This window comes from Diplotaxodon limnothrissa, linkage group LG16, assembly GCF_057381915.1.
Source record: "Diplotaxodon limnothrissa isolate DT_005_m linkage group LG16, D_limnothrissa_male_GT1.1, whole genome shotgun sequence".
Taxonomy (NCBI): Eukaryota; Metazoa; Chordata; class Actinopteri; order Cichliformes; family Cichlidae; genus Diplotaxodon; species Diplotaxodon limnothrissa.
The window spans coordinates 38831730-38849907 of NC_140611.1; the positions used below are offsets into that span (position 1 = coordinate 38831730).

The following is an 18178-nucleotide window of genomic DNA, read 5'->3' on the forward strand; positions in this document are numbered from 1 at the left end:
GCTGTGGAGCGTCTGCTGCCAGCTGGGGTAGGGTAATAATTCCCTTTATTGCCAGCTTTTCTGGTAATATGTATATTTAAAGCTATTTTCTATTCTGCTATTAATTTATTGTTGAAAATTATATTTTCTATTTATGTGAGTAATAGTAAGAGAAATATTAAATGGCGCTCGGTACGGCTCTAACCTTCGTCCTTAGCTTCTGTGTGTTATTTTGACTTTTTATAGGGAAGAACAAGAATGCCTCACAGACTGAAGATGATCGAGATTTCAGAATAAAATTCACACGAGATGTAAATAATACACAACTGTTGACGACACATGTAGTTGTTCAGCATCTCATTCGTGTCAGAGGTGAGTTTTCTCCTCCCCGGTCGGGGGTTTGGGCGTCCTCCTCCTAATGGAGCAAACAATGCGTCAAATAATTAGAGTCCATTTCTGACTCGTGCAACAAACTAAAGAAAGAGGAAACGCTGCGAAGGCTAATGTGAGTGTGTCTGTACTCACCTGGTACTAACAGGTGGCAAGATATTAGAGCGGGGGCACGCCGTGAGGACGAGCTCTCCTCTGACAGCTTCCATCATCAGGTTCTGGAGGGTGTTCATCAAAACAAGTTCACTCATGAAAGCAGACACATGTTCGCGTGTGTGGGGCGTGTTTCCTGAGCACCCTGCACTCTCCTCGCTGCCCACTGCCCTGCTCAGAGCCCGAGTCTGCGGCCTGGCGGGGGGAGAAGAGCTGGGACACAAACACTGACAGGAGGAGGATGGAAACGATGATCTGTCAGGAGAGGACGATCCCGCGGGCCGGTAGGTGTCGGGCTTGGAGGCCGAAGAAATCAGACGCTGGATGAAGGCGGAGTCATCGAGTATGTCGCTGAAATACGAAGAACATGCATGATTGATTTTCAGTGTTGTCATCTTAAATATCACCGATCTATAAATTAGAATAAATGCATAAGACAGGCTGTCTACTCTACACGTGGGCGGTACCGTAGCAGACAGCTGAGTATGTGGAAGAGGATCTCTTTGTCGGGGCTGTGTGCTGGAGCAGGAAGCCCAGTAGAGACGGTGGGTTCAGGATGATGCATCTGAACTGACTGAAGGCTTCTAATAACAGCAGGAGAAATGACATGTCATCGCTCCAGCATCTACAGTTAAGCTCAGGGATGAAGGACTGAACATATTCTGTATCTGATTTACCTATAATGCTTATTAAAGTAATCAGGACAGTTCTTTAGGTACTCTATAAGGTCATGGGAGTGTGCTGTGACCCTGAGATACAGCAGAGCAGGTCTGGGGGGGTCGGGGCGCCTCCATACTTTTGCTATCTGTCGCTGTTCCCGCAGCTCGGCCGTTCTTAGCTTAGTGCCTGCACTGGCTGCTTCATACACACCACTGGCACAGATGGGAGGAAGGGTCTAGAGTGGAAAGAGAACGTGAAGTCAGAATAAAAGCTTCATGTTCTTTTATAGTCTCGTAATTATTTTAATAATAAAATCACAGAGACCACCTTATATTTTCTGAGTGGCGGACCTTTTCTTACAGGAACTGCTGGGAGTGTCTGTGACGAGACAAGGAGTGAAATACTTTTGATTTCTACATGATTTTAAAAAATTTAATAATTAGTCTTTGAAGTCAGACCTCGTCGATCAGAACTCTTTGGCTCTCTGTGATGTTTTTGTCCGTGATTATAAATTCATTTTTTTGTCTTTCTCTTTCTTCTTCCCAGCGCTGCAAAGCATCGTTATACCGAGTACGTTCAGCTTCCAGAGTAACCTAGAGAAGAGAGGAAAAGGACGCAACAATTCAAGGAAATGAGAAAAATAATAACAAAAAACTTGATTTATAACACAAGACAGAAGATGAACAAGGATAAAATGTTTTTAAAACATTTCTTTTAGGTAAAACTGAGCTGCATAAAACAAGACTGGATGTCTGAAGTGAGATGTTTAATCCTGCTGAGGTGCTTTCAAAAAGGACCCTGAGGTTTTTACCATATTAACTTTACAGACAGGAGCTCTGTTGTTGTACTTATTTTAGCTGCAGTAAGTTCTATTCCATCCAGCATCAAAGCAGGCAAAGCTTTGAGTTTACGAATGTCAGTGGGGTTAAAAGAAAATAGAGCTGCGTGTCGTCTGCATAACGTGCCTGCAGGTGACACGTGGCAGGGGTAACATGTATAAAGGAAGGAGGAGAGGTCCAAGCACAGAACCCTGAGAAGATGCATCTGACCCTGCGTGGGTAAGGTGGCCTGTGACTTTCCTAGGGCAACAGTAAGCATTGCTGCAAACAACGATAATGCACCACACCACACTGCAGTTTCTGCACAGAAATGGTTTGTGGAACATGACAAAGACCTCATTGTACTGACTCAGTGGTGTGAACTGGGCCTTTGTGCCACCTGTAACAAAACCTAAACTTTACGATGATGCGTCTGTGTTACCTGACAGACGACATCCAGCTGATGAACTGTGGGGTAATCAGTAGAAGTGAAGGTGAGGACACAAAGGGCACACTCCCCCGGACGAAGACGACCTCGGTCTGGGTGGATCTGCACAACCTGACACAGCACATCAACGCTCATCAACGTGAGAAAGAGAATAAAATAATGGCTTGTACAACAATGAATACAGTGGGGCAAAAAAGTATTTAGTCAGCCACCGATTGTGCAAGTTCCCCCACCTAAAATGATGACAGAGGTCAGTAATTTGCACCAGAGGTACACTTCAACTGTGAGAGACAGAATGTGAAAAAAAAATCCATGAATCCACATGGTAGGATTTGTAAAGAATTTATTCGTAAATCAGGGTGGAAAATAAGTATTTGGTCACCTCAAACAAGGAAAATCTCTGGCTCTCACAGACCTGTAACGTCCTCTGTAAGAAGCTTTTCTGTCCCCCGCTCGTTACCTGTATGAATGGCACCTGTTTGAACTCATCATCTGTATAAAAGACACCTGTCCACAGCCTCAAACAGTCAGACTCCAAACTCCGCCATGGCCAAGACCAAAGAGCTTTCGAAGGACACCAGGAAAAGTATTGTAGACCTGCACCAGACTGGGAAGAGTGAATCTACAATAGGCAAGCAGCTTGGTGTGAAAAAATCAACTGTGGGAGCAATCATCAGAAAATGGAAGACATACAAGACCACTGATAATCTCCCTCCATCTGGGGCTCCACGCAAGATCTCATCCCGTGGGGTCAAAATGATCATGAGAACGGTGAGCAAAGATCCCAGAACCACACGGGGGGACCTGGTGAATGACCTGCAGAGAGCTGGGACCAAAGTAACAAAGGTCACCATCAGTAACACACTACAACGGCAGGGAATCAAATCCCGCAGTGCCAGACGTGTTCCGCTGCTGAAGCCAGTGCATGTCCAGGCCCGTCTGAAGTTTGCCAGAGAGCACATGGATGATACAGCAGAGGATTGGGAGAATGTCATGTGGTCAGATGAAACCAAAGTAGAACTTTTTGGTATAAACTCAACTCGTCGTGTTTGGAGGAAGAAGAATACTGAGTTGCATCCCAAGAACACCATACCTACTGTGAAGCATGGGGGTGGAAACATCATGCTATGGGGCTGTTTTTCTGCCAAGGGGACAGGACGACTGATCCGTGTTAAGGACAGAATGAATGGGGCCATGTATCGTGAGATTTTGAGCCAAAACCTCCTTCCATCAGTGAGAACTTTGAAGATGAAACGAGGCTGGGTCTTCCAACATGACAATGATCCAAAACACACCGCCCGGGCAACAAAGGAGTGGCTCCGTAAGAAGCATTTGAAAGTCCTGGAGTGGCCTAGCCAGTCTCCAGACCTCAACCCCATAGAAAATCTGTGGCGGGAGTTGAAAGTCCGTGTTGCTCGGCGACAGCCCCAAAACATCACTGCTCTCGAGAAGATCTGCATGGAGGAATGGGCCAAAATACCAGCTACTGTGTGTGCAAACCTGGTAAAGACCTATAGTAAACGTTTGACCTCTGTTATTGCCAACAAAGGTTATGTTACAAAGTATTGAGTTGTATTTTTGTTATTGACCAAATACTTATTTTCCACCCTGATTTACCAATAAATTCTTTACAAATCCTACCATGTGGATTCATGGATTTTTTTTTCACATTCTGTCTCTCACAGTTGAAGTGTACCTCTGGTGCAAATTACTGACCTCTGTCATCATTTTAGGTGGGGGAACTTGCACAATCGCTGGCTGACTAAATACTTTTTTGCCCCACTGTACAAGCCGTGTTTGTGTGATCCGTGACAGTCAAACAGAGCCACACAAAGAGGGCGGATCTATGTTTTTTTTGGCTACCTTTGCACCTTCCTCTTCCTGCTGGTTGGTGTGTTGGGGCAGGTCCCATTCATAGTGGGCGGTGTCTGCGCAAGACACGTTGGTGAGGAAGAAGATTCTCGAAGACTGTGAGCACACAGGGATGTCACCTAGAAAGATGCTGTCCTCAGACAGGAACAACACCTGCATAAAGCAAACATGTTAGAATTCAATGAAAATAATATTTGAATGATACACAAAAAAGATTCAAATGAACGTAGTCTCACCTGTCCTGGGAAGGGCACCCTCGTAACACTGGGTACAAAAGCTTGACAGTCACTGCTGTTACAGTGGTTTGAGGAGTCTTGTGTAAGGCTGCTAAGCCCACGTCCCTCAAACCTCACGACCGCTGAGTCACTACCTCCGATGTGGATAGGAACATCTACCTGGGGATACAGAAACGACAGAGTGTGTTTATCGTTACTGATCTGTTATCTTTCTAATTCCTCTTGATTTCTAAATGATTATTACCTAAATGATAACAATGCCAGCTGGTGAAGTACAAAACACAATTCAAACCCAGTTCCAAAAAAGACAAAATGTAAATAAAAACAGAATCTCATAAACTCTAAATAAATAAATACATACATGTATATATGCAAACCAATAAATTCTGCTTTTATTTACATTTTTAACCTCCTAGGACCTGCGTCCACATACGTGGACATCACATTTTGGGTTATTTAGACCAAAATACTCAATTCTGCTCTACAAGGGCCTGATATCCACTTACGAGGACATTATACTGCTACTGTTCTATCAAAGTTTTAAACTAATATCCTCATATGTGGCTCTGATTTTTCATAAAAACAAAAATAAGGTAAAAAACATCTGGTAATTCTTTGTTTTTACATTCATCGGGCCCCAATCGCCCCAAATATCAAAGAGAAATTAAAAATGCTGCCGTGGAAGAGTTCGGGTCTTAGGAGGTTAAACAGCATCCCAACTTCTCTGGAATCGGGTTGTGTAAATATCCTGACGACAGGGAAAGATGTGCAGAGTATGATGTCGTACGTGATACGTCTTCGCCTCCAACGGTGAGAAGATCCATTCCAGCTTTGCAGTTTTCCCTGGAGGAATTTCTCCTTGTGGATTGAGGCAGCGCAGCACTGGATGGTCAAAGTTGTCAGCTTGAAGCTGTGACAACACAGCTGTGTCCACTTCATAGCACACTGGCACTGCCCCACCATTGTGTAATTCATACACCTGCGTGGTAAACAAACAATCACAAATCTTTTCGTTCCAAGCGTTGGGCTGTAAACATCCTCTCGCTGCACACACTTGCAGAGACACACCTGCTTTGGAGGACTGCAGTCTCCAATAGTTACGGAGGTGAAGAAGTGTTGGTGGGAGTCAAAGTGGAGATGTGGCTGATCCCTCTCTACCGTCGCCCCCTGAAAGTTCAGCTGCACACAGAATACATGAAATGTACACAAAGACAATGAAAACAATCGAATGCAGCGAATGTGCTGATGTTAAAAGAAAGTACATCATCCCTTAAAATGTGAACTGTCACATGAATAAGTTAAAAATGTTTCTTACAGAATGCCGAGTGCTTGCTCGTAGGGGGTTGTTTGATTGTTGGGTTTTCTCCGTATAACTGTGGGGTCTTTATTTTTCAAAATAAAGTGCCATGAAGCGACTGCTGTTGCAATTTGGTGCTATATAAATAAAACTGGATTCTTTGACTTCATAAATATCTGTTTGTCATGCCCCTCATTCATTAATCTGACATAGCATCACAAAAAAAGGTCAAAAATGTAAAAGGAGCACAAAGCTAGCTTACCTTTGACACTACCAAAACTGTCAGGTGACTTATTTTTACTGCACTGTCAGACCTGCGTAAATATAAAGTTTTTAAAAGCCTCACCAAGATTTCTCTGCCATATGAGAGCTTGAACACAACAGGAAAGTGATCCGTCCCAACAAAGACGTGACTGTGAACGACAACGTTTTGAATGTTTTGGTATCAGTTTATTAGTTCATTGGTTAATAAATTAATTTGCTTCAGATTTTAGTCAGTGTGTAATGATTATGGGACATGTGCAGTCATGATCTCTGACCTGTAGCTGAAGTGTACTGCCCTCTTCTGGCCTGGGAGCAAAGTTCCAGCGCGAGGTGAAACACTGAACAATTGGTTGTCCTGAACCTGTGAAAAACATGAAACATTACTTTTGTTTTTATCTCTGTCTTATCATAATATTGATATTTTTTCTTGCAAAATGGAATAAACAAAAGATACAAAAAAGTAAGACCTTCATTTGGGACAGCTCTGTGTTACTGAACTCTCCCGTCACTGCCCAGTACTCCAACTCTATCTGTTGATCCTCTGGAAACAAGAAGGCCCTAATATCAAAGAAGAAGACAACTATCAGCAGATGGTAGAATTTACCTTCAAACCATCACATACGCTCTACTTTCAACAACAAAAATGAAAAATGACAGGGTGCATAGAGCAGACTGGTCTGTAATAATAGTATACTTTATGGCATGATATTTACATACCAGTGTACAGGAATACACCCAGGGTTGTGAAGCATCAACATAAGGTCTGAAGGATCTGAATCAACAGGAGCCGAACCAAAGTTGAAATCCAGCATGGTTTTGGTGAAGATGGAAGGACTTGTGTGCAGTCTAGAGACAGATGGAGACAACAGGGTGGTGCGCACCACACCCAGACACTGCAGGTTTAAAATGACTGTTTGTCGTTCAGGAATTACAAACTGTTCTACAACAAATACAAAATAATTCAAGTACAAAAAATTACCATAAATACCAAAAAACTTTAATTATTCCAGGGTTACGTTTCTGTTTTGTTTAGTTTTTTTGCTTGTTTCAGATGCTGACCTGTGCCTGGTGGGAGTCTGAAAGGTCAGTTCTTCAGAGGACGGGTTGGACAGCAGCTGGTCGTTGAGACAGTCCAGTGAGAAGAGTTTCCATATGTGTGTCTTGCTGAGTCTACCCACACAGCCACAGCTCCACGCATCCATCGCCTGCAGGGTGGGAAACACACCCCTAGCTCGCACTTCACAAAGCGCTTGGGGAGATGACATCACACATCCTGGAGAGAGAGAGAGACAGGGAGAGCAGGATAAAACAGGCAGTGTTGCTTAATAATGACTTGGAGTTAAATTGCAGTAAACATTTAAGCGTATGGAGTGTGTATGTTTTCTACCACTGGCATTCAGAGTTGTATATGTGATGGTCCAGAGGTACTCGGCTTGCCTGTTCGGTCTGATTGTGGATCGGACCACCTTGGTGGAGTGAGAGGCAACAGTTCCCCTCTCCAAGTCCAGCTGTAGGGCTAAAAGGACACAGATTCAGTCTCACTAGTAGAATCAAAAAGTACAGAGTGCAGATGAACGTATACGTGTATCACAAAACGAGATACCACTTGGCTGAGCTGCAGAGTCAGAGTGATGTTCATCATCCAGAAGTATCTGCTGCACAGAGAGGCCGAAGGAGACTGGACAGGGGCTCTTGTTTACTACAGGAATCTCAACAGTTCGACAGCTTCCAACCAAAGTCTCTCCCACATCAAGGATGGATTTCTCTGCCTGGGAAGGAAGGCACCTCTAAAGATCTGCTGCTGTTCCAAAGCTACAGGAAATGATTGCTTGAATTTTCTTGCAATATTTGTCTACGGTTATAACTGACTCACAAAAAACAAAAACAAGCATGTGTACATATTGAAATCACTCAAACACATGAATAGTTCCACCTCTATCCAGCCCCTGGATCCCACTCCCTCCACTACAAGGGTGAGGTGTGACTTGATGGATCCATGTGACTGGACAGGCCAGTAGGTTAGAGTAGGTTCTAGTGTGTATGCGTTCTCTGCCAGCGGACTGAAGGTCCACGTCTGCATCTGTAGTAAAAATAAACAAATTAAACAGCTTTTTTTTCCACAGTTCCACAGTTACTGTCTACATAAATGTGCAGTGTGCACTCCTCTCTCAGTCTCTCACACAGCACTCATTGGGATGCAGTTCACCAGCATCTGGTTTGACAGAGATAAGCTCCTGGTCTGGCTCTGGAATGCTCCACTGGAATCTATCATGAAAGGAAATCAGAGAAAGCCAGCTGTAGACAAGATGAATGATCCTGAGGTAAGTCCAGACTACAAACAATACACTGAAAAATGTCGGAAAACACGACCAGAATAAGATCGCAGAAACAAATCAGGCAGCCGACCTCACTGGCAACAGGCTTCGGTTCCTGATGTGATGGGTGCGCTGGGCCTGCGAGCCCACTGCTGTTGGCTGGAAATATAAAGTGCTGCCTCCTTCCAGAGACACACACAGCTTTTCCACCACACTGACAACTGTCAGTTCCTGAAGAAGAAAGAGACATTAACAGACAGTAAAATAAAAATAACGTAAAAACGTGAGTGACTGTTGACTGACGCTCTCGTGCAGGGCCGCACCTTTGTGAGTTTAGATGCATTGAGCTGCAGGTGTAATTTAAACCCCTGGTCAGAACTATCCTCTGCTGGCACTGCTCTGAGGGACAGGATCTGGTGATCTCCTGGCTGGATCAAACCACAGCTTGGAACTACAAACGCCGATTCTGCCAGGGCAGGGTTTGAGCTGCGCTCCAAACAGAAAGTGAGCGGCCAGTCTCCAACATTGTGAAGCAGGACTGTCCGATAGGAAATGACACTGAGGGCTGGAAACACCTAGTAGAACAAAATCATTCAGCAAGCTCCAGATGTTGTTTCTAAGAAGGAATATTTGATTTATTATCTTAAAGATTTTCCTCATGAGTTGGGATTTGAAGAAAGTGCATCTTTTTTGTTCTTACCACGTGAGGGGGATTTACGGAGCAGCGTGGAGTGAAGTGTTCTTTGCCTGGCTGAAAGGAGTGGCCAATGACTCTGATGGTCACACACCAAGGCGGACACACACCTGTGTCTGGACTGTGCTGCAGAGTCCAAAGACGCATGATTGACAGCATAGGTTTGAAAGCATGTGACTGTTTAAGACCAGGTTATACTAAGTCAAAAAAGCACCGCTGCCTGTTGTAATGCACAGTTTACTGCAGTGTATAAAATAATAATACCTTATCGTATGCAAAGCACTCAAGTTGTGCTCCGTGCAGAGTATTGAGCTGCTTGGGCGCGTACGTCACTCTGAACAAGGTGGACTTAAGTGGAGCCAAGTCACAAGATGATGGAGCGATGGAGAATGGAGACTCTTGGGCGGCAGTCCAAACGAGACTTGAAGGGAAATACATGAAATATAAGCATCAGCGGTCAGAAATTAAAGGTAGATTTCAGACAGAAAAACAAAAACATCAAAAGAAGCCACGCTGCAGGACACGAAGACGTACCTGAGTTTCCTCCTGGTGTGGTTTGTGATAGAGACCGACTGCGTAAAAGCAGATGAAGGAGATGAAGAGGATGTATGCTTGTGATTAAACAGCAGTTCAGTCGGGGCCACAGATACACGTAGCAATGGCAATGAAGATTTCAAACAGAGAGGATCCGTGTGCCCCAAGCAGGCCCGGTAAAAGTCTTCCACGGCGGTGGCTGACATGAACTGCTGTAAATGACACAGACAACGAGTCAGAGAGGCAAGTCTAAGCCTTCGCTGAAATTTAAATACAGAAATGTGAAAATGGAAGCATACCCCCTCCACAGGGGAGTGCAGCCCTTTCTGGTCAGACTCTATTTTATGACCTCCCCGCAGGGCTGCCGGGGCATGTGGTGAATTCTGTCTGCAGTCCTGCTGAAGCGTGTGCAGAACCAAGTGTTCAGGTTTTAGTATGGCAGGTTTCTGGTGCCCTGAGTGGCAGGTACCAATCAGGTCAAGAAACACCGGCTCCTAAAAGAGACATTATGTAAGCACATAGGTAGAAATGCTTGTCTCCGTGCCGTGTTTAACATGTCCTACCCCGTCCAGTACGAGACATGCCACTCTCCTGTAGTGTGCATTAGGCTGTGTGGGCCTGTAGGCTGCCTTCACTCTGGTGTGACTATGTGGGAGAACAGCGCCACTTGCTGGTAGGATACTAAACACACTGTTCCCACTACAGTCAATATCCCACTGGTAGAAAGCCTCAGCAGTGGAAGCATTAACGAGCTCCACCGTCCGTACAACTGATCCTCCTGCTTCAACACATTCAAAATCCACCACAGAGGAAGACAAGGCAACTTTGGGACCTGCAAAAGGAGATTATCTGGGTTATAAACTATCTTCCTTTTATTATTTGAAAATACAACTTTCTTGGGAGTGTACATGTGCTTTACTAAAGCTACAGAGAAACTGAGTTTTCCTTCATGTCTGGGCCTCTTACCAATACAACGCCCAGAGAGTTTGAGCAGACTTTCACTGAGCGTGCCTTTGCAGTTTAGAGACAAGTACTCCACTGAAACAGTATCCACCACAGCAGGGGAGTAAGTGACTGAAACCCGCCGTGATCCACCAGGAGCCACCCTACCACGGGTGGCATCACAGCTGAACTCTGATCCAAACGAGGGCACCCCACCAGGCAGCCGTGACAGAGAAAAAGACGCCGTTACCTGCAGGAAAGGATGCAAAGATGTGTGGGAGAAGGCTTCGAGCGTGAACTTTTGCACTTACGTGTCTATGTGCACCACCCACCGGAGACGGGTTAAAAATGTCAAAGTGTTTCTGCAAACTCTTGCCAACAGCAACAGGACCAAAGTCCACCAGTGGGCCACCATTATCTTCTCCCCCTTTGCTGCTGGGATTTTTCACCAGTAGATGTGGATATTTAGCTTAAAAAAGCAAGATAAAAAGTCGCAGGTAAAACAGATGCTTGAAAGACCGATGTGTCAGCTTTTGACTATTTGAAGTAGATCTAAAAATACCTAGAGTGGAATTTTACAGGGAAAACAGTATTTAGGCTAACTTTCTATTCCTCCTTTTGTATTTTACGTTCATCGTGTGATGTTGCAAACGTTATCTTTATGGGAGTGGGCCAAGCCCATCATTTTATATTTTGGTCATGACGTACAAGTAAACGAGACAGTGAGGAGGCTGACAGTTATGACAGTTTCTCACGCTAACCCTTACCCACTGACACTGTGGTCAGATCTTTGGTTTGCTAGTTACAGTACCTAGTCCCTGTAGGAGGACAGTGCAGCTGCTCTCGAGCTTGCCCTCCTCTCCAAACCTGCAGAGAGCCTGCTGCTGGTACACCAGTGCCTCCTGTGGCCGGAAGACCACTGTGGTGTGACACTCCTGACCGGGTTTCAACAGGCCCTGCTCTGGACGGAGCTGGAATGGTGCAGGACACTCCCACTGGAAGTACGTATGGAGTTTACTACAGGATTAAATAAAAAAGAGGCGATTAAAGTAAAATAAAAGCAAGCGTTCTATTTTCTATTTCCTCCCAACATAGAAAACACACATACAGGTTAAATGAAATACACACAGAGACATAACCGTGTACCTGGCATTTTTTAATGGGAAATCAGTGTGTGTGGAGTGTTCAACAGCACAGAGCGGGAGCATCACAGACTCAGGAACCTCCAGGGTGTGAGAGGGAACGACGGCACGGAGGCATACATGAAAGCTGCCTTCTTTCCCTTGAAATTCAATGCTGTCCTCATACTCACACTGTCTCAGACACACGCAGCAGTACACAAGCAGAAGACAGAAACAGTTAAATTACTTTTATATTTACCTGCTCTCTATACATCAGTTTGTATCATGTAAGGTTACTGACTACAGAGATACTGCTGCATAAGCATGAAAGCACTAGTACATTTCATATTTCAAAATCAGTGAAGATCAAGTAGTATTCTGTCTGATTTTAACATGTGTTACCCTTTGAAGAGGTTTAAAGGTGACTTGTATGGAGAAGGAAGTCCCGGGGCTGATGACAGCTATGTGAGGAGCCAAGGTGGAGAAAATCTTGGACACAGGAGGCCTGTGAAGGGAAGCGAGGGACGTGTTATCTGCAGGGATAAAACAAAGCTTAGCTTTGCACAGAGCAGATTAAACACCTTATGTGTAGCTTCTTTAGCTTGTTGTGGACGTTCTTTAACACTAATGTCTTGGTAAATTCTCTGCCCAGGTCCCAGTCCTCCCAGGCCAGCTCTGGTCTCGTTTCCACTCCAAAGAAGCAGTTTCTTTGGCTTGGTGCTCGTCGCTGACACTTCCCAACCCTCTGCCTGTGGGGAATCCCTGGATCCTGGCAGGTTTGGTGTTACAGGAGATGTGAGTTTTGGAAAAACACAAAAAACAAAACATTTATTCCAAATTCAAAACAATCTTTAACATTTATAGTGGACCTGAAACAGTCATACAGCAATGTCTCTTTGAGAAAAGGCAACTATATCTTCAAAATGATACATTTTTGTACAAACTTTACATTGACCAATAGGAATGGATGAAGTCATTCAGTGAACATTTTTTGCACACAGTATATTTCAATTAAAGATTTGGCTTGATAAGAACAAATTATGATTAATGATGTTAGTTGTAAATGGATTAAATACAAATATAAAGATCCAGATAGATGGTGTTGATACAGAAAAAGACATTATAGATAGTTAGAAAGGACACGTTAAATATATTCTTCCGTCAGTGTCAACAAGCAGCACTAAACAAAGCAGAGCAGGATTTCACATCACTCCATGTTCACCTTATTTAAGCTATTGTTCAAAGGTCTGGGACAATAACAACTTTTGCAACAAACATAAATTTAACCAAAAAGAAGTATAAAGATATGATCTTCATCAGATAGGAGAGGAAGATGTTGAATTTTAGTCAGTGTTTCTGTTTTTAGCTGCTACTTGCTTTGCTGCGTGGAGCACAATTATGGAGTTGTGAAAACAAGATAATACGGGAATAATTTGTATTTTATGTAGCGTACGTATTATGTGTAGTTAGAAATGTGTTCACTGCTGTTATTGCGGTTTAAATCAACAGGGAAGCTGGATAAATAAACACTGATAACTTTGTGACATTGTAGAGTTTTTACTGGATTATTTTCTGTATACTGTTTACATTATTGACATAAAGTAAACAAAACTAAACAAACACAGTTTCGTAAATGTGAGCACAGCACAGGGTTATTCTCACAGATCTCAAACAGGAAAAAAACAATGATGCCAAACTTTACTTTGATATCGTTGCCAGTGACGGAGGCCTCCCGTGGAGCGGCAGACACCAGCGGGTCAGGACCCCGAGTCTCCGCTAACATGGCTGTAAAGGAAGAAGACGCTTAGTCCTCGACACAGAAGGAAACACGGGGAATGGTAACGTAGCTCTTTCCCGTTTAAGACACATTTTACGGTCAGTAACACGAACTGGTTGGTGGCTAAAAAACAACCTCACCTTACCGACACGCGGAGCAAACTCTTCAACTACTTTTTATTTGCCTCAAAATTGAAGACGAAGAAGAAAGAACACACCGGGAACACCGGGAACAGACATGGGTCAGCGTTGTTGCGTTGTCGTTTCCATAGCAACAAGCCTCCAGAAGAAATTACGGCGACTGATAAGGGTCATTTGCAAACTGCTACGTGAGGACGTAACCAGAGTGGTGACGCTGTGACGTAGTTTTACGGTATGTAAATACGCGGATGCAGAGATATGTTAGGTTATAGCAGGTAATCATCCTTTAAATGGTTCAGCCACACTGTGTCTACTTTATTAAATTATAGAACTTTAATTATAATTCATAATCCAAAGTTTCTCATTTTTTTTCAACAAACTTGAAAACACATGAATTTAAGGTAATTTCGAAAATTTTATTAACAAGCAAACAAAAACTCTGACACTGCATTGCAAAAAAAAGAAATATATTAAATTCTATAACTGTTAAATTATATATTTTTTACAGAGTACAAGGGGGATGAGAAGGCAAACTTGAAAAGCAAGGCATGCAGATATTTCACTGAGTCCATGGCTTTAACTAAATACAAGCATTTCCAAGAAACTAAAACAAAGGGAAAGCATTCAATATCATAAAACAAACTAAATTCCTAAAAGGAAATACAGTAGCAACACAACAGTGTGCCTGTTATGTGTTTATAATGCCCTGAAACATCAGCTGAGTTCACGTAAATCACGTATTGTAACGGACCAGGAAACCTGGATAATATTACCATCCACACTGACACCATTAGTTTTATTTTATGTCTGTCTCATTGTCTACTACCTTCTATGAAAGTGCCATTATCACTCGTTCATGTAGTTTAATTGCATGCGCGTACAAAGATAAATGTGTTTATTGCAGGTGGCAGGACAGGGAAGTGGGCTTTAAGTCATAAAGATAAATTCAAAAAGTCTGAATTATTTGTTGATTTTAAAGTCATAACTCATGGATGGATAGCTGGCTATTAAAGCATTAAATGTTCAGGTACATAACAATTGAACAGTTCTGATTTCATGTAATATTAATAACAGACTGAGATGTTTGGAGTTGGTTTAGCACTATGATCCAGGCTGTTAAAAAACAAACTAACCAAGCAAAACTTTTAACAAAACGTTGTTTTCATTCCACCGTCTTCGTGCACAGGATTGCAATGGCATTACTATTTTAATAATAATGAGCATAAGAAGACATATAATAAAAACATGGACGAGTTTATGATGGGAAAGCCCCAGTTTTTGTTCCTGGGCCTCCCTCCTCAGTCTCCTCCTCTGAGTAAGAGTTGTAGTTTGCCATTTCTCCTCCTGAATGCCTCGTGAACCCAACAGAGCCAAAGGAACTTTCTCTCAGCTCTTTTATCTGCTCTTTCTCATCCTCGTGTTCCCCTGCTATCTCCTCCTCATCCTCTAGGCTCAAGGTGCGAGAGCCACCGTGACGTTTCATACTCTTCAAATCCATCCCGCTTCTTTCTCTGTCCGCGAGGCTGCTTGGAGTTACTTGTTCCCTAGTTTTGCGACTTCTCTTCCACTTCATCCGCCTGTTCTGGAACCAGATCTTAACCTGGAAATGGCAGGAATCATCACAGTTTGGACTATTTAGTAATGTAGCTGGCTGAACTGAGAATAAATGAAGTTGGTATATGAAATGCTGACAAGAATGTAGTAAAAATCAAACACCAGGGAGCTGTTAATGTTACACACAAAAAATAGCCATTGTTGGCTTATATGGTCATTCACTAACTTTGTCAGCGTCTAACCTGAGTCTCTGTTAGCATGAGCGAGGTGGCCACTTCAAACCGTTTAGGCCTGGATAGGTACTTGTTGAGCTTGAACTGGTTTTCCAGTTCCAGCAGCTGCCGACTGGTGAAAGCTGTTCTGGGCCTCCGACACTTCCCCAACAAACCTGTCTGAGATGGTGCTGAGGAGAAACCAGACAAATTATTTATGACATATCAATGATATTAATTTGTCTCTGCAAGTGGAAATATTTCACTTGTTATGACTGGTAGGCCTGTAAGGAAGCAAATCATATGGCGGCCTACACAAAGGTAATCTATAAATGGGATTAAGGAGGAAAGGAAATATTACAAAATCCCAAATCCTGGTTTCTCATTGCTGCCACGGCTGACCTGTGTCACAGTGTTTCTGTCAGTTAACAGTTATTGCTTTGATGGAGGGTCATGATAACAGGATTGCTGCAGAGGAGTAATAAACCATCACAGGGGTCCATTACCTTAATGAAAACACTATAAGTGTGATCAGTTGACTGAGGTCTGTATCAGGTGTTACCTTTACCATAAACAGTGCATGTTATTTGTATGACATAAATCGTCCTTAAACTACAGCTTCTCAATGTCAAAGCACTTTCAATACGAACACACAGGTAATAGTGATCTTTACAATAAACGACCTCAGAGAAAAACACATGCAGCTGTGCACCAAACAATCAATAACTAAAGAAAAAATATAGAATCAATTTATGAAGTGCTTTATTGTTCTACATAAATTAACACACTGGCCAAATACGTGATCAACAAAGAAACACTGCAACTATTAAATTATTATTTAAATGTTAATACCAAGCAGAAGAATGTTATAACAAGTTTTATTAAATATTCAAAAACTTTGATCCAAAAATTAAGATGTTGAAAAATTCTTACCATGTACGAAAATAACAATGATAAAGTTTATAGGCGAGAAAAATGCAAATCTGTGGAAACAAACACGCAAACTCACCGTTATACTCTCTGAGTCTGGGCATCATTATCCCGGCTCTGATCCAAGGCTCCAGTGGGAGCGTCCCGGTGACCCCCTTCAGCTGCTCCGGATACGGATGGACCAGCTGCGTGAAGCCGGGGTACATGAAGGCGGTGTGCTGGCCTCCGAGGGCCGCCACGGGATACACAGAGCTCGGGTGCATTCCGATGAGACCCACCTGATGCAGGGCAGGGAATGCCGACTGGGACAGGTTGAAGAGATGAGACTTGGAGAGGACTTCAGACTGCGCCGGAGACGAGTTTGAGGAGTTTGGATGAGGGGAGGAGGGCGTCTCTGAGCCGCCGGTCGACAGCGGGCTGTCTCCGGGGCTCCTGCTGTGATACAGCCCGGGGGACGCACTGTCCGTGTCCGTCCTCTGGTCCACGTCGTGCGCCAGCAGCGCATCAATTCGAAAGTTTTTGGATTTCTCCATGTTGGCTGTCATTCTGACTCGAGATGTGTCCTCTGAACAGTTGATGTTATTTCGTGTGAAGCGTTTTTGTTGTTTTTAAAACCCGAACCTAAACTTCAATAATGAAATAAACTCTTCTGATGAACTTTCGATGTTTCCCTAAGGTCTTGATACACGGGTTAAGCTTGTCATTCCCACTCACGGAAGAAATGCCTTTTTTCTGACCCACTGCACGAACTCTGCGTGTAAAAAACACTTCACCGCTCCGACAGTGAGCGCAAAAATTACTCGAACCCAAGCGCACGACAAAGTCTGCTTTGTTGTGATTGGCCAGAGCTCTGCAGAAGCACAGGGGCAGGAACTCACAAACTCTTCTGGTGTTAATTGATCTCGTCCTTCTTATGCATACAACTAGGTCACAGAAATGGCTTCCTGTAAGCCCCTGTTAGAACCATTTACGCGTCAATAAATCTCAAAGCAGAAAAGATTAACCTGTGTAGGAGAACTTTGTAAAAAGGAAAGAAAGATTAATAATGTGAACTTCTTCTTCCTTAAATGTCTGCGTCCTCTATCTTTAACCCTGTTTCAGGTGAAGTCGAGGTGTAGTTTTCTCACACAACCTCTTACACACTCATTATATTACACATCCAACATGTGTGAGGTGCAAACACTCTTGACGACTATATTGCCTTAATTGCTGTAATCTTACTTAGAGTTATGACAAAAATTAATCATTTTACAGCTAACTCTTGATTAAACTTTATAGCCTGCTAAGGTTGACAGAAACCCAACTGTTCTTATCAGCAGCCGCTTCCATGATTATCGTCATCACCACACTACTGAGCACATAAAAGGGCAGTAAACTGAGAGAAAGCAAACTTTTCTTTGTTTTCCCCTCCTGTAGATTAGAACCACACCGGCAAAGTAGACACAGGTGACAAAAAACATGTAGTAGTTGGCATTTATTCTTCAATTATACACACGGTGCATGCAACCAAGATTTGGAAAGGGAAGACAGTTTTCTTCTTCGTCTATTGCATGCAGTAGTATATTTTATATATTAATGTGCACAAAAGAGGACGGCATGTAAGTAGTTATAGTTTTCCAGGAGATCTTCCCTTCAACCTAAACTGATTCCTACGTGTCGCAGACAAACAGACAGACAATATCTTAATTAGAGGCTGAAACTGAGCAATTAAGCGTCGCTTAAAGGGTTCAGCCTTCATCTATATAGACTATTTTCCACAGTCACCAGGTGTGATTTCCTGCTGGACTTTACAGGATTGATAAGAGACAGTCATTGACCTGGGAAAACAAACTGTTCTCATGT

At 43.2% G+C, this 18178-nt stretch overlaps 2 protein-coding genes across 2 annotated transcripts; both read right to left on the minus strand.

The window, feature by feature from the left end:
- Positions 1 to 345: 345 nt before the first annotated feature.
- cfap65 (cilia and flagella associated protein 65) lies at positions 346 to 13739 on the minus strand. Its single transcript, XM_085374669.1, has 35 exons — positions 13718 to 13739; positions 13426 to 13508; positions 12305 to 12492; positions 12126 to 12228; positions 11749 to 11915; positions 11414 to 11619; positions 10935 to 11071; positions 10627 to 10852; positions 10224 to 10492; positions 9960 to 10154; positions 9661 to 9872; positions 9391 to 9547; positions 9133 to 9252; positions 8756 to 9007; positions 8524 to 8663; positions 8298 to 8382; positions 8051 to 8197; positions 7721 to 7886; positions 7505 to 7633; positions 7177 to 7390; positions 6835 to 6963; positions 6585 to 6675; positions 6393 to 6478; positions 6200 to 6266; positions 5625 to 5735; positions 5344 to 5535; positions 4557 to 4715; positions 4312 to 4473; positions 2443 to 2559; positions 1641 to 1775; positions 1510 to 1560; positions 1200 to 1417; positions 990 to 1106; positions 505 to 873; positions 346 to 394 (listed from the first exon to the last, which is right to left on the minus strand). The coding sequence occupies exons 1-35, from the start codon at positions 13737 to 13739 to the stop codon at positions 346 to 348; spliced, it is 5271 nt and encodes a 1756-aa protein (XP_085230795.1).
- A 1156-nt stretch (positions 13740 to 14895) lies between these two features.
- LOC146616671 (uncharacterized) lies at positions 14896 to 16881 on the minus strand. The gene is made up of 3 exons (XM_085374990.1): positions 16416 to 16881; positions 15437 to 15597; positions 14896 to 15240 (listed from the first exon to the last, which is right to left on the minus strand). The coding sequence occupies exons 1-3, from the start codon at positions 16879 to 16881 to the stop codon at positions 14896 to 14898; spliced, it is 972 nt and encodes a 323-aa protein (XP_085231116.1).
- Between the last annotated feature and the right edge of the window lie 1297 nt (positions 16882 to 18178).